Here is an 18,893-nt window from a genome sequence, read left to right on the forward strand (position 1 = left end):
TTAGCTTAATTGTTACTGCTCTGTGATCATGAAACCTAAGTCTTGTTTTGTTCCTGATGTAGTAGTTATCCCCAGTTAATATTCCTGGCATAAGTGGAGCAAACCTCAAGGAAGTGAACACCTTGATTTTACAGTAGTAGAATAAGTGCCTTTGTGCTCTTAAAGCAGCTCTCATCACTGCTTAATGCAGTGAACCCAGACTGGCTGGGAGCCACGAGAGCTGTGTGGTTTCTCTGTTACTGCTACAAACAATAAATTATTTCTGCAGGTCCTGAATACTTCTCTGAATTTCTGAACTTGGTGAAGGATCAGAATCGGTATTGTGAAGCCTTGAAGCTGTACCCCTCTGGCACTCAGGAGTACAAGGTGTGTGTGCAAGCCTTTTCTCTCACGTGCAGTTGCATGTCCTTGGCATCTTGAATGAGGGCAGGAATGAGATGGCAGCTGCTTGTGTTGAACCCTGCAGATCATTGCTGTTCCTGTGTTGTCTGAGACCCTTCTTGAGATAATAGCTGGAATGACTTTCAGCACTGACTGCAAGGTCTGATCGTTGAAGGAGTGGCTGCTAATTCTGCAGATCCTGTGACCATGAGAGACCACTGAGGAGTCCAGTTCCTGCTGCACAATCTTGTGATGCGCTGGACAACTGTTACCACAGGGGACTTCCTGTCTTGACCTTTGTGATACTGGCTTTGTCTGGCACTTGAAGGTCGTGTGGAGATACTTTGTTATCCTTAAGCTATTCTGAAGAGTGCTAGTGAGCTTGGGGCACTTGCAGATATGATACTTCATAGCATGCAGTGTCCCATGTTGGTTTTAGTACTGTTGAAGAACTTGACCTTGCCCAAGGTTGAGGCAAAATGTAAATGAATGCATTTAATGTAATTTAATTTAGATATTGTAAATAGACAACACACAAGCCTTGTAAAAGAAGTAGGTGAAGAAAGAAGAGGGGAAATGCAGAAACTCAGTCTGCTTGCAACACAGCGAAAGCAGAAAGGACTCTGACCTCATGATGAAGGTCTGTTCCTGATTAGTTATTTGAAAGTGTCTTTATTCCTTCTGTGTTCTTTATGGAGACTGTGAGCTTGGAATAGTATAGCGAAGCTCAGGGTATTGATTCACAGCAGCCTGTGCACATAGAGTTGCAAGGTTTGTATCCTCCTGTCGTGGTTTTGCCCCAGCTGAAAGCAGAGATCCTCTTCCACTTCCTCATGTCCTCTCCATGGTCAAGCAGGTAAAACCACAGCGTGTCTTGTGGTGTGTACCTTCTGTATCCTCCCTCTTGGGACGATGGACGCTTTTTCCCAGTAGCTGCAACATTGCTCCATACGGGTTGGGAGTTGGACACATTGTTGTCAAGTCGTTGGACCAGTTTCTCTACCGCTGCGATCACAGAGAGGAAAACATTGTCTTGATATTTCTGGAGTCGGCAGGACACCTCATACACAGTTGGTGGATCTGCATCATCCCAGTCCATTGTTGCCAGTGAATTGGTGTGCCCTGCTGGTGCACTTCGTACAACCTTACGCCACATAGCTGGAGTGCATAGGACATCATCAGGATCAGAGGGAAGCTGTGAGTTGTCCAGATCATAGTAAATTATCTCCCGTACAGCTGATTCTCTCAGGTGCTGGATAACTGCCTCTATGCTGTTACACTTGGGTGATTGACATGTAATGTATTCCTTTATGGGATACCTCTCCTTCACACTTGACAGTAGTCGCCTCCAGAAGCTGAGGATTGCCGGCCTTCTCCCAATTGCCTTGTCAATGCCTCCTTCTCTAGCTAGGGATCCCAACTGCTTGGCCTCCCTGCCATCTAATTCCAGACTACTGGCCCCGTGATCCCAGCATCGGAGCAACTAAGTGATGATGTGCTCACCTGGGCGGCGGCTGAAATCTTTTCGAACCTCACGCAGCTCACTCAGGGTCAGGGATCGTGTGACAACCTCTGGTTCTGCCTCATCCTGACATGCTCCAGATGGCCCTGATTCATCATCATCATCATTACCTTTCTCCTCCTTCAGTACGCGAACCGATTTCTTTGTGTGTTTCCTCTTTTGTACAGGAGCAGCAGACACTGGTGTGGGGTGGTTTTTTGGATCATTGGCAGTGTCTGCTGTAGGGATTGCAGTAGCTGCAGCACCGGTCACAGGGGTCGCAGCAGCTGCAGTGCCAGTCTGTTTTCTTTCCCTTCCCCCTGACAGTGCTGCCTGCTATCAAGCAGGGTTTGGTACATAGTGGCCAGAGCTCCAACACAGTGCAGTAAGGTGTGCATCTCTGGGAAACCTACAGCACTTTCTTTTCAGATTTGCAGTCACTTTATCAGGATCCTGTAGCTGTTCAGGAGTGAAGTTCCAAACCACCGGGTGTGAGAAAGTGCCTGGGTACTTGCCCATACTCTGCCACATCCCCTGCCACTCATGATTATCCAGCCTCACAGAAAACTCTTGAGTGGAATTCATAACCCTGTGCTTAATATATAACAAAATCTGAACCATCTGCACCAAACCTACCAACAGCGAAATGCTAGTTTGAATATCCCAGGGATATTGAAGACTTTCAAAAACTGTTACCAGAGCTGTTGTATTTAGCCTAAAGGAAAACACCGTAGATATTTCTTGCTGTACCCCCACCATACCAGCTGCTGTCATTAACCCCTCCCTGTCCAAGGAATGGACAGGACAGCAAAACCTCATACAATCACAGAATCACAGAATTATCAAGCAACAAATACATGAAACTGGTGATACACAATGCCGTTTCTCACCCAACCACACAGTTCAGGCTGTGCAGCCCAGAACTGTCCCCACAAACTGTGTGTCCTGGAGCCGCCTGCTTCTCCCCCCACCAGCCCCCTTTGTACTGAGCATGACGTAATTGGCATGGAATACCCCCTTTGGCCAGTTGGGGTCACCTGTCCTGGCTGCGTCCCCTCCTTTGTCATTAGTAGGGAAATATGAAGAACTGAAAGTGTCACAGAATCACAGAATTATCAAGGTTGGAAAAGACCTAAAAGATCATCCAGTCCAACCATTCACCTATTACTACCAGCTCCCACTAAACCATGTCCCTCAATACAACATCCAGTCTTTCCTTGAACACCCCCAGGGTCGGTGACTCCACCACCTCCCTGGGCAGTGCATTCCAGTGCCTGACTACCCTTTCCGAGAAGTAGTGCTTCCTAATGTCCAGCCTGAATCTCCCCTGGCGCAGCTTGATACCATTCCCTCTAGTTCTGTCACTGTCCTTGATTGCTTGCCCACAACTAGAAACATCAGGGTGCTATCAGCACTGCTCCCATCCCAACTCCCAAACAGGGCACTCCACCCACTGCTAGACAAGAAATTAACTTCATCCTGACTGAAACCAGGACACCTCCTTTGTACCTTTAGTCCTGAAGTAAGTTGGTTCAGGGAGACAAAACCATGTGTGAGTAGGGAAGAAAAGCCTGACTGCCTGCACTATGTTGTTTACCCAGCCTTGGGCTTGGGGAGTTGGGTACCTACCCTTGTCTCTTGCTTTAGCTCTGTGATAGGTCTGTCTGCACTAATCATCAGCCCTTGGCCTGATACAAAGTTGAAAGTAAGGTGGGAACATTGTGCCTGGAGGTTCCCTGGGAGAGGGAAAACAGGCTTTTATTGATGGGCACTTAATTTTTACCAATGGAAGATTCCTATTGACTCTACAGCTGATTTTTCTCTTTTCTCCCTTTCTTCCAGGATGTCAGTGATGCATATGGGGAATACTTGCTTCAGAAGCAGCTCTGTGAACAGGCAGCATTGATATTTGCTCGTGCTGGCATCTTTGAAAAAGCACTTAGTGCTTTTCAGAGCAGTGGAAGCTGGCAGCAAGCCCTGTGCATGGCATCACAGCTTGGTTACACAAAGGATAAGCTGTCCAGCCTGGCACAGGACATGGCAGGTAGGCCTTGAGGAGATGTAAGTGTGGAAGGCAAAACTGGCTGCTGTTATTTTTGGTTCATTTTGACTTTTCCTAAAATCTAGTAAAAACCTCGGTCTTGAGCAGTGTCTTTTTAAAGAGAGAACAACAATCCCATGTTTCCCAAGGGTTTGTGTGATTCCATATCCCATTCGTCTCTCAAAGGAACCAAAAGACGTTGGAGCTGAGCTAGTAGGCACCCAGGAGTTGCCAAGCTAGCTGTGGCCTTGGATGCTCCATGTTGACTGCTTCTTGCACTTCTTTCTTGCAACTATTGTTGAACTCCTATTCCAAATTGCCTCCTTGGTTAACCTTAGGGAACAGAGATTCTCTGAAGTCCCTGGCATGACCAAGGCCTCTAGACATCATTGGCATAAGTATTGTACCTAGTCATGGGCCTGAAATGCTACTGGATAATGCAGTGCTGCATCTTCCTATTTTCCTCTTAAAGCCTGCTTGCAGCTAGGACCAACTGGTACATGCAAAGCTATGTGCCATCCTTCTACAGAAGGAAAAGGTACCTGGTGCTCACCAGGACATAATCAGACTGCATGTGTGAGATGATGTGGATCCGGAATGTATTTCAGCAAGAGAAATGGAGCATCATCCTGATTTATGCCTTACCCAGTGTCTGAGTTTATGCAGATCCCACTTAGGCTGTAGGAGTATGGCTCTGGGGATTGTAGCCTTCCAGAGTTAGATATTCAAGCATTTTCTTTTTCTGCCACTTAATGTGATTTGGATCCTTCATGTCTTGCCTTTAATAATTTTTCTGGTGGGCCTCTTAATCACAAATGTAATTTAGCAAAATGAGTAGACACAAGCTGTCTGGGGTGAGATTGGTTTTCTTGGGTAATTTATAGCTGCTTTTTTGTTGTTGTTGTTGGGTTTTGGTTTGGTTGGTTTTGTTTGATTTTGGGTTTGGTTGGTTGGGTTGGGTTCTTTTTTTCCCCTGGTCACTTGCTCTCTTACATTGCACCCCAATATCCTAATCAATGCCAAAGCTGGTTCTCACTTCAGAGGACTAAATCCCACAAGCTTGACAGTAGCAGTCCATACCACAGAGAGCAGGTGAGTAAGTCCCTGCAGGCAGCAAGGCTGAAGCTACAGTGATACACTGAAGCTTTCAAGAGAGATTTCCTTGGTACCTCCTGGGACCCCTCCACTTAAGAGGCTTTCTTCACCATTTCTGTCTCAGGCAGGGGGAGGAAGGCTCTCCAGCTGGCCTTAGGGGTGTGCACTAGCAGTTTGACCAGTAAATGGCTGATGATGTTCCAAGTTAATGAAATCTTGGCATCAGGAAGCCCTTTTTATGATGAAGTAAGTGTGTAAGCAGGTAGAAAGAGCCTCAGTGAGTGTGATTTTCCTCTACGTTGTAGTTTTGTGACACAAAATCCATCTGCTTCTGAAACGCTGAACTGCGCCTTTTCTTGTAGGAAAGCTGGCTGAACAGAGGAAGCACGCAGAGGCAGCCATACTCCTGGAGCAGTACACCCAGGTAATGTAATCGTGCTCTGTCTTCTCAGCAAGAGAGATGCACCATCTGTTTGCTCTATTCTTCTGGGCCACATGTGACTCCCTGCATGCTGACAGCAGAAGAGTCGGTGCCAAAAGCTTTCTTGGGGAGAGCAGTGCAGGTTCAGGTGATGCAGTGAGCAGGGCAGGAATGATGCGGTGTTTTTCCACTCCTGAAGCTGTCTCTGCATTGGTATGAAAAGCTTTTAAGGTTTTTTTTTGTCTTGGAGAGCTGAACCATGAGTAAGGAAGACACAGTTCCAGAGGAATTTCCCATTAGCACGGGAGAAATAACCTCGTGCCCTGGGTTTGGCTGGGATAGGGTTAATTTTCACCGGAAGTTGGGATGGGACACAGTCAGGACAGGTGGCCCAAACAAACCCGAGGAGGTATTCCATGCTATATGACATCATGCTCAGTATAAAAGGGAGCTAACAGGGGAAGGGTGGTACTGCTCCAGGACATGTGGCTGAGTGTCAGCCTTGCTTCGTGATGGGTCTCAAGTGTTCAGTCTAAGTTGGACAGTGTTTTGGTGAGAGGCTGCATTATGTGTAACCAGTTTTGTATGCTCTCATCTAAGTCCTGTTGTTACTTCTCTCTCCCTGTGCTGTCCCAGTAAATTGTCCTCATGCCAATGACCATGTGTCTCCCTGTTTTCCTCCCCAGCCTGCTAGGAGGTGGTATGGTGGTGAGCAGGCGGCTGCATGGTGCTTAGCTGCTGGCTGGGGCTGAACCATGACACATAACTCAGGGCACTCTGTGTCAGTGCCTCACAAAACCTGGCACAGTAGCCTTTTCCTGTCCTGACTGTGATACTGCTGCATAGAAGTGTTTGTCTGAGTAAGTGCTACTTGAATGTGTATCGGTAGCAGCAGTAGCAGTACATGGTTGCTCTTTTCTTCTAGAATGAAGAAGAGGCTGTTCTCCTCCTCTTAGAAGGGGCTCTCTGGGAAGATGCTTTACTACTGGTAAGACATTTCAGAGCACAAGAAGCAGAGTGAAACTTTTTCTTTAGAGTGCAAAAACAGAGGGATGGGATCTGAGTTCGATCCTTAAATAATACCTTGCTTCTGTTCTTTGACCCAGATTCACAAGCATGGTAGACTGGATATCTTGGAGACCAACTTCAAACCTGCTATTCTGGAAGGTGAATCTGTGCAAGAATCTGAGACTTCTCTGTGCTGTAGAGGCTGAAGGTCTTTACTGGTTCTGTGGGAATTCACAGGACTCCAGTAGTGGAAGCTGTATGCAAGGATGCTTTGATCCTGTGCCTAACTGGTACTGCCCAGTTAGCTGCATTTGGTTCTGCTCAATGCGTCTCAAAGCCCTCAGAGCCATGGGTTCACTTTAGATTAGTCAAGGTCTGTTTGAGCTTTTCCAGACCTCACAGTCACAAACTACAAAGGGGTCTGTGTCTGCATGTCTATGGACAAGCAGGCTAGTTTGTGTTCCATAGCACATGTGGCAGCAGAGCTGTGGTCTAAAGGTAATGGATGGGTTTTATTAGTAGTTTTTGGGACGAAAAAAACTAAAAAATTATAGCTGTATTTTCCCATCCAGCAAGGACAGATCTGTGGGTGTTTTTCTTTTTTGCTACGGGCAGTAGGCTTTACTGAGTTAAGGGATTATTGTTTTCCTTTAATTCAAACCTAATTAATGTAAAGAGATCTGGCCAGAGAGCTTTCTGCTCTTCCTGTATCAGAAACAGACTCTTTCTCTAGAAAACACTTGTCTGGCAGGTTAATTCACTCTACATCTGAGTGCAGCTTGTTCGGTGAGCTCCTGTGTGATGAGTTTTGAATGCCTTGCCACTTGAGTCCTTTTGTGTGCTTTGCACTTGAGTTCTGAGCTTGTTTAAGGACTGTGTTTTTGTGTTAAAAAAAATGCTTTTCTGATTCCCTTGTCCAAATGTCTGTGTTGTGATTTTCTTACTGAGCAGCTCAGAGAAGGCAGCTGATCTTCATAGAGTCTCAGGAAACAGCGTTTCTTCGCCATAAGAGTCGGCTGCGAGTGGTCCGAGAGCTGAAGGAGAAGGCTTGTGAGAGCCTGCAGGGTTGGTACTGAAATGCATCTGACTTTCTCCTGCATAAGTAACTGTGATCATCTTTTTCTTTGTGGTCTCCATTTGCCAGGTGGAGCTATGCTTTCCTCTAGCTCCAGCAGTATCTACTACAGCAGAACATCTTTCTTCTCAGCTCTTCCTCACACTATACTTGGACTGTGATTGTTTGACCTTGCTTGTTCTGTAAAGACAGCTTTCTTTGCAGTGCGTTCAGTGTCACAGCTTTCATGGCATCAGAATGCACCTGAAAGCTCTTCAGAATGACACAGCATTGTTTCCCCAGGTCAGGCAGTGCTCAGCCTGTCCTTTGTGACAAGTATCTGCTGGGCTCACATAGGCTCAGAGAAGCTTTCTGAAAGCAGAATGCTTTGTCCTGGTCCAGATTTGCTGCACTGAGATTGTTGTCCTTCTAATTGTGCTGTTTAATATCACAGTCCTCACCAGGGCAGAGAAGAGGTGTTCTTCTCACAATTGCTGTTTATTCTTGTGTGCTGGCTGAGAGGGGTTGAGAGGTGTAAGCCTCTGATACACCGGCAGGTAGAATGAATCTCCAGCAAGCTACACAGATTACCCAGACAGAAACCTTGGATTAACTGTGACCTTTTCCTGCACTGTGGAAATTGTTAACATGTTTTGCAGATTATGAAATGCCAAATTGCCCAGGATTGGATCTTTTCTCTGAAACCAGCAGCGTTGTGACAGCCAGCGACATGAACAGCAAATATTCACAGAGCAATTCAAGAATATCAGCGTAGGTATCTACCTCCAAATTGGGTAGTGGCTACCCTGGCATCAGCATTTGGGAGGGCAGCTTGCTCATACTTGGCGTGTTCCTCCTCACAGCTGTGCATGCCTTGAAGCTGCTTTAATTACAGGCATTTTGTGGCTATTTTAACTCTTAGTGGGAGGGGGAGAGGAGAAAATGCCAGAAGCTACTAGTGCAAGAGGAACTGAGCGCCTAGCAGATGAGCTGTGAATGCAGACTCTGGGCAGGAGCTGGCTCTGTAGGCGTTGGGCATGCTGCCAGTGTAGCAGGCTGTAAGCAGCTTGACACAGAGGATGTGCAGACCTCCTCAGAACCCCCAGCTCGTGTGAACGGCGCGTGCTCTTTGTCCTGCGTTTAGCGTGGGGGGGAGTTCGCTACTGAATTCCATGCAGCAGGCGTCTGTGTTGCTTTGGAGTGCTCCCAAGCATGGAGCTGCAGTGTGGGGCGGAGTCTGTTAGAGGCTGGTGCAGTCCCTGGGACCACTTCTGAGTTCCCTTAGCTTAAAAAATACTGCTGTGAGTAGTGTCGACTTCTTAGGGTACATTCTGTGGCCCGGATGAGAGGAGGAAGGGGGTGTAACCAGTGTGTTCAGCATTCCTGTGTCAGAGCGCTGATCCCTTGAGGACATGATGCAACTGGTACTGGCCTACGATTAGAAGTTGCTTTCCTGTGATAATAGGCTGAAGCTGAGCTGATTACTGCACAGCTTGTAGAGATAGCAGAAATTAAAATGTGCACAGGCAAGCAGAGACCCTGGCATCAAACTGTTTTAAGTGGAGCTCAGCTTTGCCTGAGAGTGGCTCCTGCCAAACAATTTACCTTACTTCTTGCTTAGAGCAATGCTTTAACCTTGCTGGAGCACAGAGCAGTCCTTTTTGTAGCATAAAAACAGCCTGACTACCCACTTGTGTTTCAGACCACAAAGGGTATTGGTTGAAGAGCACTGAAAATACTGACACAGAGATTCATAAGCTTACATGCAATCCCCTCGTTCTGGAGAGCAGGGACTTGAGTGACAGGTTTCGTGGAGGTGTTTGGTGTTCCCTCAGCCTTTACAGCTCATCCTGTTGTGCACACTGTGATTGAGCATCCTCCTTTCCAGGCGGTCCTCAAAGAACCAGCGCAAGGCTGAGCGCAAGAGGCACAGCTTGAAGGAGGGGAGTCCCTTTGAAGATATGGCCCTTCTGGAAGCCCTAGGAGAAAATGTTCATGCTGTTGAGACTGTGAAGGGTAGGACACTCTTGATGATCTTAATCCACTCCACAGCTTGTGAGGATGGCTGAGGCTGTGTGCCCTCTCTTGTTAATGGGTATGCTGGGGAGTAGCTGTCTGGTCCATAAGACCATCTGTGCTGGACCTTAATTCAGCTCATCTGCCTCTGTGCCTGAAAACACGTGTCATAGTGTGAGCTCTCCACGTTTCAAGTTTGGGAGCAGAGGAGCGAGGCCTTATCAGTGCCATGACTGATTTCTCACCTGTGTACTCAGGCACTGGAGGGGCTGGGTAGGGGCAGAACCAGTTCTGATTTGCCACTCACCTTCCTGTGCCCTGAAACAGCTGTTTATTTAGCATACCTGTGCTAATTGCTATTGCTGTTCCCTCTTGCAGGAGACATACACGTCCTTCTGAAGCAGCTTGTGCTGTTTGGTTACGATGAGCAAGCTGGGGCACTGCAGAAAGCCCTGGAAGAGGTTTTGCAGTTGATGGAGACCTCAATCCCAGAAATCTGGACCCCAGACCTGCAGCAGAGCTCTGTCAGCCCGGTCTGTGCTCATCCCCAAAACCCATCATGCCCACTATCCAGCACCAAGTATTTAGCAGTATTTTGCATTCTTCAGCAGAGAGTCTGGAATTCTTCCCCAGCTTTCCAGATCTGTAGGTGTCAGCAGATAGATACTCTGTGCAGTACCTGCCAAGTCAGTGCACTTCAGATGTATATGACAGGTGTAACCTGCTCTGTCCCTTGAACTGAATGCCACGTTGGACATGATGAGGTCTTGTAAGGCTGGTGTAATTTCGTCCTAGCAGTCACTTCATAACCTCTGCCTTAAGCAATTTGTAGAAGATAGGAACACTGTTTTCTTTTTTAGGCCTGATGGTTGAAGTGTTAGCATAGCTTTTATGTATGGGATAGCAGTTCTCAGACCTACTGCTGCAGAGTGGAAAGCGACCAGACTGGTAAACTGAGTCTGAACTGGTGGCTCATTAGGAGCTGTTGCAAAAAAGGGGTCATGTCAGGCCTCTGAGCTTCGGCCTAGTATAGAATAAGGGAACAATGAGGACTGCACATAGTTCTGTTCCAAACTAGGAGTCCTAATTTCTAATAGGTAGTTTCTGAGCATTCCTGGTGAACAGAACATAGTCCTCAGGATCTTTTCCCCAACTACTGACTAGCAGGACTCTAAGGACAGATTAAAACTGTTCTGTGTCAGGGAGCTGAGATTCTCAAATGAATGTTAAATATTGCTGGCACTGTAATGACAGCAGTCCTGCCAAGACACGACACTTAGAGTGCTGTGAAGTAGGTGCTTGGATAAGGATTGCACGTCCTGAGAAGCTGTCCAAAAGCAGCTCTCTCTTTCTGCTTCCCTAATCACTTTTCTGAGACATTACTGGGCTTTGATCACATATCTCTGGTCACTTTGTACTGTGAGGTCTCCTGCGGGCAGCTGCTTCAGCCTCTCCAGGTTAACAGCAGAGTTTACTTTGTAGATATCCTTGGAATAAGCCTTGCTTTGTGCAGGTTGCAACATGGGTATTGCTTCTTCATACAGGTCCTGGGACCCAATTCAACTGCAAACAGCATTATGGCTGCCTACCAGCAGAAGAGGATGGTGACTCCTGCTGTACAAGGTTAGTTGAGGCTCTGAGTTAGGCATTGGTGTGAAAGGTCAGTGAGGTCTTTGTGGCTCTTCAAGCACTTCTGTCTGCCAAGAGCTGTAGCATTTACTCAGTTGTAGGAGCTCCTCACATTTCTCTGTGGTGTACCCTCCTCCTGCCTTGTGGCAGGTGAGCAGCCTCCTTAAATAAGGTTTTATTTTCTTCTAAGTCGTGTGCTAAAACTACTGTCTGTGTTGTGTTTGTGAGTTCCTCTGCATGTGTGGTGTCTGTCTGCTTAAGGGATTGAAGTCTGGTATCTAGGGGAATGTGTGAGTACTCTGGTTTAACCCCAGCCAGCACCTAAGGTCCCTTCCAACCCCTAAAATTCTGTAAGCCTCACACAGCATCCCACTCACTCCCTCTGTAGGACTGGGGAGAGAATTAGAAGGGTAAAAGTGAGAAAACTCAGGGGTTGAGATTAATAATTGAAATAAAATAGTACTGCTAGCAATACATTTAATAAAGAGTAATGAACAGGAAAACAACTGAAAGGGAAAAAAAAATCACCACAGGAAAAGCAAGTGATGCAAATGATCAACATTGCTCACCACCCCCAGCCACTGCCCAGCCAGTCCACAAACAGCAATCACTGCCCTCCAACCAGCTCCTCCCAGCTTTATGTGCCGAGCATGATGTCATATGCTGTGGAATATCCCTTGGTCAGTTTGGGTCAGCTGTCCCAGCTGTGTCTCCTCCCAGCTTCTTGGGTGCCCCCCCAGCCTGCTCATGGTGGGGCAGTAGGGGAAGCTGAAAGGTCCTTGCCTTGGTGTCACCATTCCCTAGCAACAACCAGAACATCCCTGTGTTATGAACGGATTGTTCTCATCCCAAATCCAAAATTTACCATTAGTACCAACTGATACCCACCCGCTGCTCGGGAGAAACTAAACTCCAGCCAAAACCAGGAGAGAGAGATCATTCCACTCATAACTCACCCCCTGAATTTTTCTGTCTGGCTTTGGCAACGAGGCCAAGCTCCTGACCAGGCCAGTCTGCAGTTTGTCATGGTGCTTGGCCACCTTGGAAGTCCCCACAGCTAATACAGACTCAGGGCTGAGAGACCCAGCAAGGGCTGGTCCCACCTTCCCTCCATCTTCCCTGTTTCCCACTGGTCTTACAGTCTCTTACTAGTTCTGGAATTGCCTCAGGGGCTTCTCTAATGAACCCCCAGGTGCACTTGCCAGGACAGGCTACAGAGAAAACCTTGTGCCTCTGAAGAGCCAGCTGGCTGTTGTATGGTGTCCCAGTTATGGGTGAACAAACACACTTGTCTTTCCTGACATAGATTCTTGCCTCCTTGTTCCAGCACTTGATGGAGAGGGGACTTGATTTGCCCCAGAGATTTATTCCTGTGAGCAGTTCTGTTGGGGGCAGTTTTCCATGCAGGCTGATCAGTGACTAAAGGGAAATGCCATGTATCAGACACATCTCAGCATCCTTTGATGTCAGGAAAAGTAAACATAATAGTTGATAGCTCCTGAAGAAACCATCTTGCTGTTATCACCTGTTCTGACACTTGTCCTGTTTGCCTTTCAGATCCAGAATTACTTATTCCACCAAAACTCAGTAAAAATCTACAGTGGAAGCTGCACCTTCTGCAATAACTAGAAGCCAAGGAACCCCAGTGGGCGCCAAACTGTAACGTTTCATGTAATTAAATCTTTACAGAAACCATTGTTGTCCTGGTGCTGTGCAAGTGAAGGGTCCCTCCACCTGTGGGGAATGTGACTGCACATCACTCTGCTGGGGACAGCCACTCACCTCCCACAGCAGAGGTGGTTTGTGAGGTTAGGGAGTAAGAGGGGGGGCAGCTCCAAATGCTGCTGGTTGAATCCGGCCCCTGCCACCGCTGTTCCCTCCCTTCTGGATGAATTGGCCCCACCTGTGTTGGACAGGCTCTTTTCTCTGCCACCTCTCCCTCCTGGTGATGGGAGGTCAGATTTTAAGCTGTTTAGCCCACTTCAGAGAGCTCATCATTAAGTCTGTACCAGTAGCAAATTGTTACAGTTGCCAGACAAACAAGTTGTGTTTTCTATGTTGAAGCTGGTGGTAGTAATGCCAGATTTTCACCAGAGAGTGAAGCCTGCAGTTACCAGCAGCCATTACCTGTCCTGAAAGTGTGCCCAGCTACACCAGGGAGATCTTGGGTAGGAAATACTACAGGTGGGGAGGGAGCGGCGTCCATGTGACACGCTCCTGGGTAACACTGCTCTGATTATCCAGGCTCTGAGGTCTGGCACTGACGCTGCTGGACCCTGGCTGTGCTCTGAGCTGTTTCAGATGGAGACTGATCTAACCTGAGAGCTGGGCATCGCCCCTCTGGGAATTGCACCCAGGAGGCTGAAAGCACCGGTGTCTGCTTAACCCTTAGGCAAACACTGTGGATGGAGATCTGCAAGGAGAAGCAGCTGAGGGAGGGAGTTTTACAGTGGCAGGATGCCCCTTTGTCCCTGCAGAATGCAGAACAAACAGATGGTCCCCACACAGAGCTTTGAAGGCCGTGATGGCTGGCGTGAGACCTTTGGCTTCACTACCTGTGAAATAGGTATTAAAGCTGAGACCCCAAAATACGCTAATGAGCTAAAAGGAGTATGGAACTAAACCTCTATGACTAAAACCATGTTAAATGTCATCCCTGCGATGGAAGGGGCAAGGTTGGTGTACAAAGGGTGATTTGTGGAAGCTGACTTCACAGCTCACAAAGAGTTATGAAGAAGGTGTGTTTATTCAGCACTGGGTGCATGGGGGATCGCTCCACCACAGACATGCACACCAAACACAGCAATTCACCTGAACTATACACAACAATGTTACGTAGCAATGGCATTTCCTAATACACATATGCATAACCTGTCCTGCTCTGTATTAAAATTAGTCCCAAGAAGTGATTTCCATAAACTCCTCCCAACTGCGCCTGCTCACTGCTGTTTGGTGGTGGTCGTGGGGGGTCTCAGCGATGAAGGCTTGAAGTCTTCATCAGGTTGAACTTTTCACCTCCTTCCCCTGGCACATGCGTAGTTGTGATTGTTCCAGATGGCACAATTGTAATTGGGGTGTTTTCTTCTTATCAGTCCAGGGTCTGCTTTAAATTATCTCAAGAACATTTATCACTCAAAACTAACTAGGAGTTGTTCAAGTAAGTCAGAGTTGTGCAAGGTCATCTTCTGATATAACCACTGTGGCACTTCAAATCATCCTGTTAGTAAGCCTCCCTTTGCAAGCATTTTGTTGGCAAGCACCCTTTCACCCTTTGCAAGCATTTTATTAGCAAGCACCCTTTCACCCTTTGCAAGCATATTGTTAGAAAGCCCCATACCAATGGGTACTGATGAAATTACCCCTGCTACAGGGCAGGGGTGGGGAAGACGGGGAGAGAAGCATCTGAAGACCAGTAAGAGGCGGTTGACAGGCTGTGCTCCTTGACCCAAGAGAGTGGCACCTTCTTGGTAAGCACCAAGAATTCTTACTTCTTGGTAAGCACCAAGCACTTGATTTCACCCTCTGGGTGCGAATACCCAGGGCAGTGTGTTGTGGCACTGTAAGTATAACCCTGCATCAGTGCTGTGGCAGCGAGTGCATTTACCAGCAGCAGTTCTGAACTCTGGGTATCTGCTGCTGCTGCATTACACTCCCCTTTCATTTCAACTCTGCAGAACTCTCTGGGTGAAAGTCCTTCGGGGGCTCTGGCAGCAAATGTCGACTCCAAGACACGGTTAGAGGTACAATCCTGAGACACAAACGGCTGGCTGGCCCTGGGACTAACACTGGCCACTAACACACCCAGGCTCCTCTCTGCGGGGTCACAAAACTGTGGGTCCGGTCTGCCCCTCGTGACTCAGCAGGCGGCCGGCCCTGCCTCAGCCACACATCCTGCTCCCGCCCTTTACACGACACCCCAGAGCACTGTGATCGGACGTGAGGAGTGCCAGCAGCAGCCCTGAGAGCAGCGGAAGGGCAGGGGCTCTGCAGGAGAGGCTGGGAACCCTTCCCGCTCCCCTCTCCCTCGGCCCTTCTTGGCCCGGCAGCTGCTGCGCCCGACGCGCCGCCTCAGATGGGCGCCGTGGAAAGATGTCGTCAGAGAGGCGGCACTTCCTGGCCGCGGGTAGCGACACGGCGCAGGGCCGGTGCCTGCTGCGCGGCCGGGGGCGGCTGCGGCGGGGCCTCCCCTTTCCTCAGGTGCTGAAAGGTCTCTCAGGGCCGGAGGAGGGGGTGGCGAGGGGCTCCGCGATCACCCGGGGCATGGGGCGCTCCGGCCCCGCAGCTGAGATGCGACACTGGCACCGCTAGTTCCCGGCGTCCCTCGCTCTGGCGGCAGGAAGCGCTGAGGCCTCGCACAGCCTCGTCTGCTGTCCGGAAAGAGCCGCTCTTCAAAGAAGCCAAAAGGACAGGCAGCACCGCGGCTGTAGCCTCCTGGGGATTAACCTGGGGTGCCTGACCACCGCAGTTACTTTAATGAGGGGGGGGTGCTTCTGCTTTGCCATCTTGCTGATGGTCAGAGCTGAAGACATTTGCCATGTTTCCCTGCACTCCCATAAAGGTAAAAGCACTTTAAATCTGGCATCCCGGTGGAAGCCCGCTTATCCAAATCAGGGGTGTGGCAATTCATCACTGAGCTCCATTGTCTCCCCCTACGCCTCTGCCTCCTGAGTGAACTTTGACCAAGGAATCGCACAGAATCACAGAATCACAAGGTTGGGAAAGGCCTTTGAAGATCATCAAGTCCAACCATTCCCATCCTAAGCTAAACCATATCCCTAAATACCTCATCTACCCTTTTTTTAAACACATCAGGGAAGGTGACTCAGCCCCCTCCCTGGGCAGCCTGTTCCAGGCACTGACAACTCTTTTCAGTGGAAATTTTTTTCCTAACATCTGACCCTGCCCTGGCACAGCTTTGTGCCATTTCCCCGTGTCCTATCTCCTGCCACCTGGCTGAAGAGACCATCGCCCACCTCTCTACAACCTCCTGCCAGGTGCAGTTATCAGGAGCTGAAGTAAAGCCACTGTGCTGGGGCAGCTGGTGAAGAGCTGAAGCCCCGTGGGAAAGGACTCACGTTGGAGACATTCATGGGGAACTTGTGTCCCGTGGGTGGGAGCCCACAGGGCAGCAGGGGAAGGGTGTGAGGATTTCTCCCACTAAGAATGAAGGACCAACAGAAACAACTCATGATGAACAGGCCAAAACCCCCATCCTTCTCTCCCCCTGTGCTGCTTCAGAAGCAGGGGGAGGGGGATCATGAATAAGGTAGAGCCCGGAAAGCAGGGAGGGGCGGAGGGAGATGTTTTGAGATTGAGATTTATTTCTCATTAACCAACTCTGGCTTCATTGGATAATTGTGAGGGGGGGTGTGTGTAATAAATCAGATGCATTTTATTCTGTGTTGAGTCTGTTTTTCGCATGACACTAATTGCAGAATGATCACTCCCTGTCCTTATCTTGACTCCTCAGCCTCTCAATATAAATTTTCTTCCCTGTCCAGCTGGAAAGGGGAGTGATAGTGTGACTTTGGTGGGCATCTGGCCTCCAGCCAGGGTCAAACCACCACACTGAAACTAACAAAAGAGGGTATTCCATACCAACTACATCATGCTCAGCACAAGGAGGGCTGGTGGGGTAGGAGCACACGGCTCCAGGACACGCGGCGTGGGGTTGGTCTGGCCCCAGGATGGCTCTGAGCTGTACGGTTCAATGTGAAACTGCACCGTGTGTCACCAGTTTTGTTTATTTTGCTATAAACTCCTGTCACTTGTACTGCTCTCTCTGCTCTCCCAGTAACCTGTCCTTAGCCCTTTTATTTTTAATCTTGCCCCTGTCAGAGAGGAAATGAGTGAGCAGCTTCCTGGTGCTCAGGGCTGGGGCTACACTGCAGTAGTATCTTTATCAATGATTTGGACAAAGGGATCGAGCACACCCTCAGTAAGTTCTCAGGCAACACCAAGATGCCCAGGAGTGCTGATCTGCTTGAGGGCAGGAACACTCTACAGAGGCATCTGGAAGAATCCCAGACATAGATACAGACTGGGAGAAGAGCTCCTTGAGAGTAGCCCTGCTGAGAAGGACCTGGGGATTGTGGTGGATGAGAAGCTTGACATGAGCCAGCAGTGTGCTCTTGCAGCTCGTAGGGCCAATGGTATCCTGGGCTCCATCAGAAGAGGGGTGGCCAGCAGGGACAGGGAGGTGATTGTCCCTCTCTACTCTGCCCTCGTGAGGCCCCATCTGGAGTACTGTGTCCAGATCTGGGGCCCCCAATACAAGAAGGATGTAGAACTGTAGGAGAGGGTTCAGAGGAGGCCACGAGGATGATTAGAGGGCTGGAGCACCTGCCCTATGAAGAGAGGCTGAGGGAACTGGGCTTGTTCAGCCTGGAGAAGAGAAGGCTGCGGGGGGACCTCATTACAGCCTTCCAGTACCTGAAGGGAACATACAAACAGGAGGATAATCAACTTTTTAAAAAGGTAGACACTGGCAGGACAAGGGGGAATGGATTAAAGCTAAAGGAGGGAAGGTTTAGATTAGATATTAGGGGGAAGTTTTTTACAGAGAGAGTGGAGAGGTGCTGGAACAGGCTGCCCAGAGAGGTGGTGGATGCACCATCCCTGGAAGTGTTCAAGGCCAGGTTGGATGGGGCCCTGGGCAACCTTGTGTAGATCCAGGCCTGAGGTTGGTGTCCCTGCCTGTGGCAGGGGGGTTGGAGCATTATGATCCTTAGGGTCCCTCCCAACCCAGACCATTCTATGATTCTATGACAGGCTGGATCAATGGGCCAAGGCCAACCGAGTGAGGTTTGACAAGGCTCAGGGCCGGGCCCTGCTCCTGGCTCACAAGAAGCCCACTCAGGGCTACAGGCTTGGGGAAGAGTGTCTGGAAAGCTGCTGGGGGAAAAGGCCCTGGGGGTGCTGAGTGACAGACAGCTGAACATGAGCCAGCAGCGTGCCTGGGTGGCCACCAGCATCCTGGCTGGTATCAGAAATACCGTGGCCAGCAGGACCAGGGCAGTGATCGTCCCGCTGTCCTCAGCACTGGAGAGGCCACCCCTCGAGTCCTCTGTTCAGTTTTGGGCCCCTCACTACAAGACAGATGTTGAGGTGCTGGAGTGTGTCCAGAGAAGGACAATGAAGCTGCTGAAGGTTCAAGAGCACAAGTCTGATGAGTGGCTGAGGGAACTGGGATTGTTTGGCCTTGAGAAAAGGAAGCTGAGGGGACACCTGATCGCTCTCTACAAGAACATGACAGGAGGTTGTAGCCAGGTGGGGGTTGGGCTCTTTTCCCAACTAAGAAGTGACAGGACAGGAGGAAATGGTCTTAAGTTGCTCCATGAGAGGTTTAGATTGGATATTAGGAAAAATGTCTTCATCTAAAGAGTTGTTCAGCATTGGAACAGGCTGCCCAGGGAAGTGGTGAAGTCACCATCCCTGGGGATATTTAAAAGATGTGTAGATGGGGTACACAGGGATATGGAGTAGTGGTAGACCTGGCAGCGCTAGCTTAATGGTTGGACTCCATGGTCTTTTCCAACAAAACTAGTTTTATGGTTCTTTATGGAAGCCAAATTCTCTTGTTAAAGTGGAAGTTTGTCACCTCTCTGCTGTCTGACCTCATTAAGTACAAAACACAACAGAAAGTAACCCATTGTTTCAGGTGCACTGTATCACAAAAAGAGTGCAACTCAAGCAGAAATCTTATAGCAAATCTCTTTGGCAGCAAGAAGTAGAAGGGTGGTGCTCT

At 48.9% G+C, this 18,893-nt stretch overlaps 1 protein-coding gene across 1 annotated transcript in view; it reads left to right on the forward strand.

The window, feature by feature from the left end:
• ELP1 (elongator acetyltransferase complex subunit 1) overlaps window positions 1-12,838 on the forward strand; it is a 34,588-nt gene extending 21,750 nt beyond the window's left edge. The window contains exons 26-36 of the mRNA XM_084278042.1: window positions 269-366; window positions 3,725-3,926; window positions 5,381-5,442; window positions 6,365-6,427; window positions 6,546-6,606; window positions 7,399-7,512; window positions 8,161-8,272; window positions 9,390-9,517; window positions 9,896-10,050; window positions 11,062-11,140; window positions 12,704-12,838. Of these exons, the coding sequence (XP_084134168.1) occupies window positions 269-366; window positions 3,725-3,926; window positions 5,381-5,442; window positions 6,365-6,427; window positions 6,546-6,606; window positions 7,399-7,512; window positions 8,161-8,272; window positions 9,390-9,517; window positions 9,896-10,050; window positions 11,062-11,140; window positions 12,704-12,771 (1,142 nt within the window). The 3' untranslated portion in view covers window positions 12,772-12,838. The remainder of the gene's footprint in view (window positions 1-268; window positions 367-3,724; window positions 3,927-5,380; window positions 5,443-6,364; window positions 6,428-6,545; window positions 6,607-7,398; window positions 7,513-8,160; window positions 8,273-9,389; window positions 9,518-9,895; window positions 10,051-11,061; window positions 11,141-12,703) is intronic.
• The last annotated feature ends 6,055 nt before the right edge of the window (window positions 12,839-18,893 follow it).

The sequence above is a fragment of the Gallinula chloropus genome, assembly GCF_964237585.1.
Source record: "Gallinula chloropus genome assembly, chromosome: Z".
In the NCBI taxonomy this organism is placed as follows: domain Eukaryota; kingdom Metazoa; phylum Chordata; class Aves; order Gruiformes; family Rallidae; genus Gallinula; species Gallinula chloropus.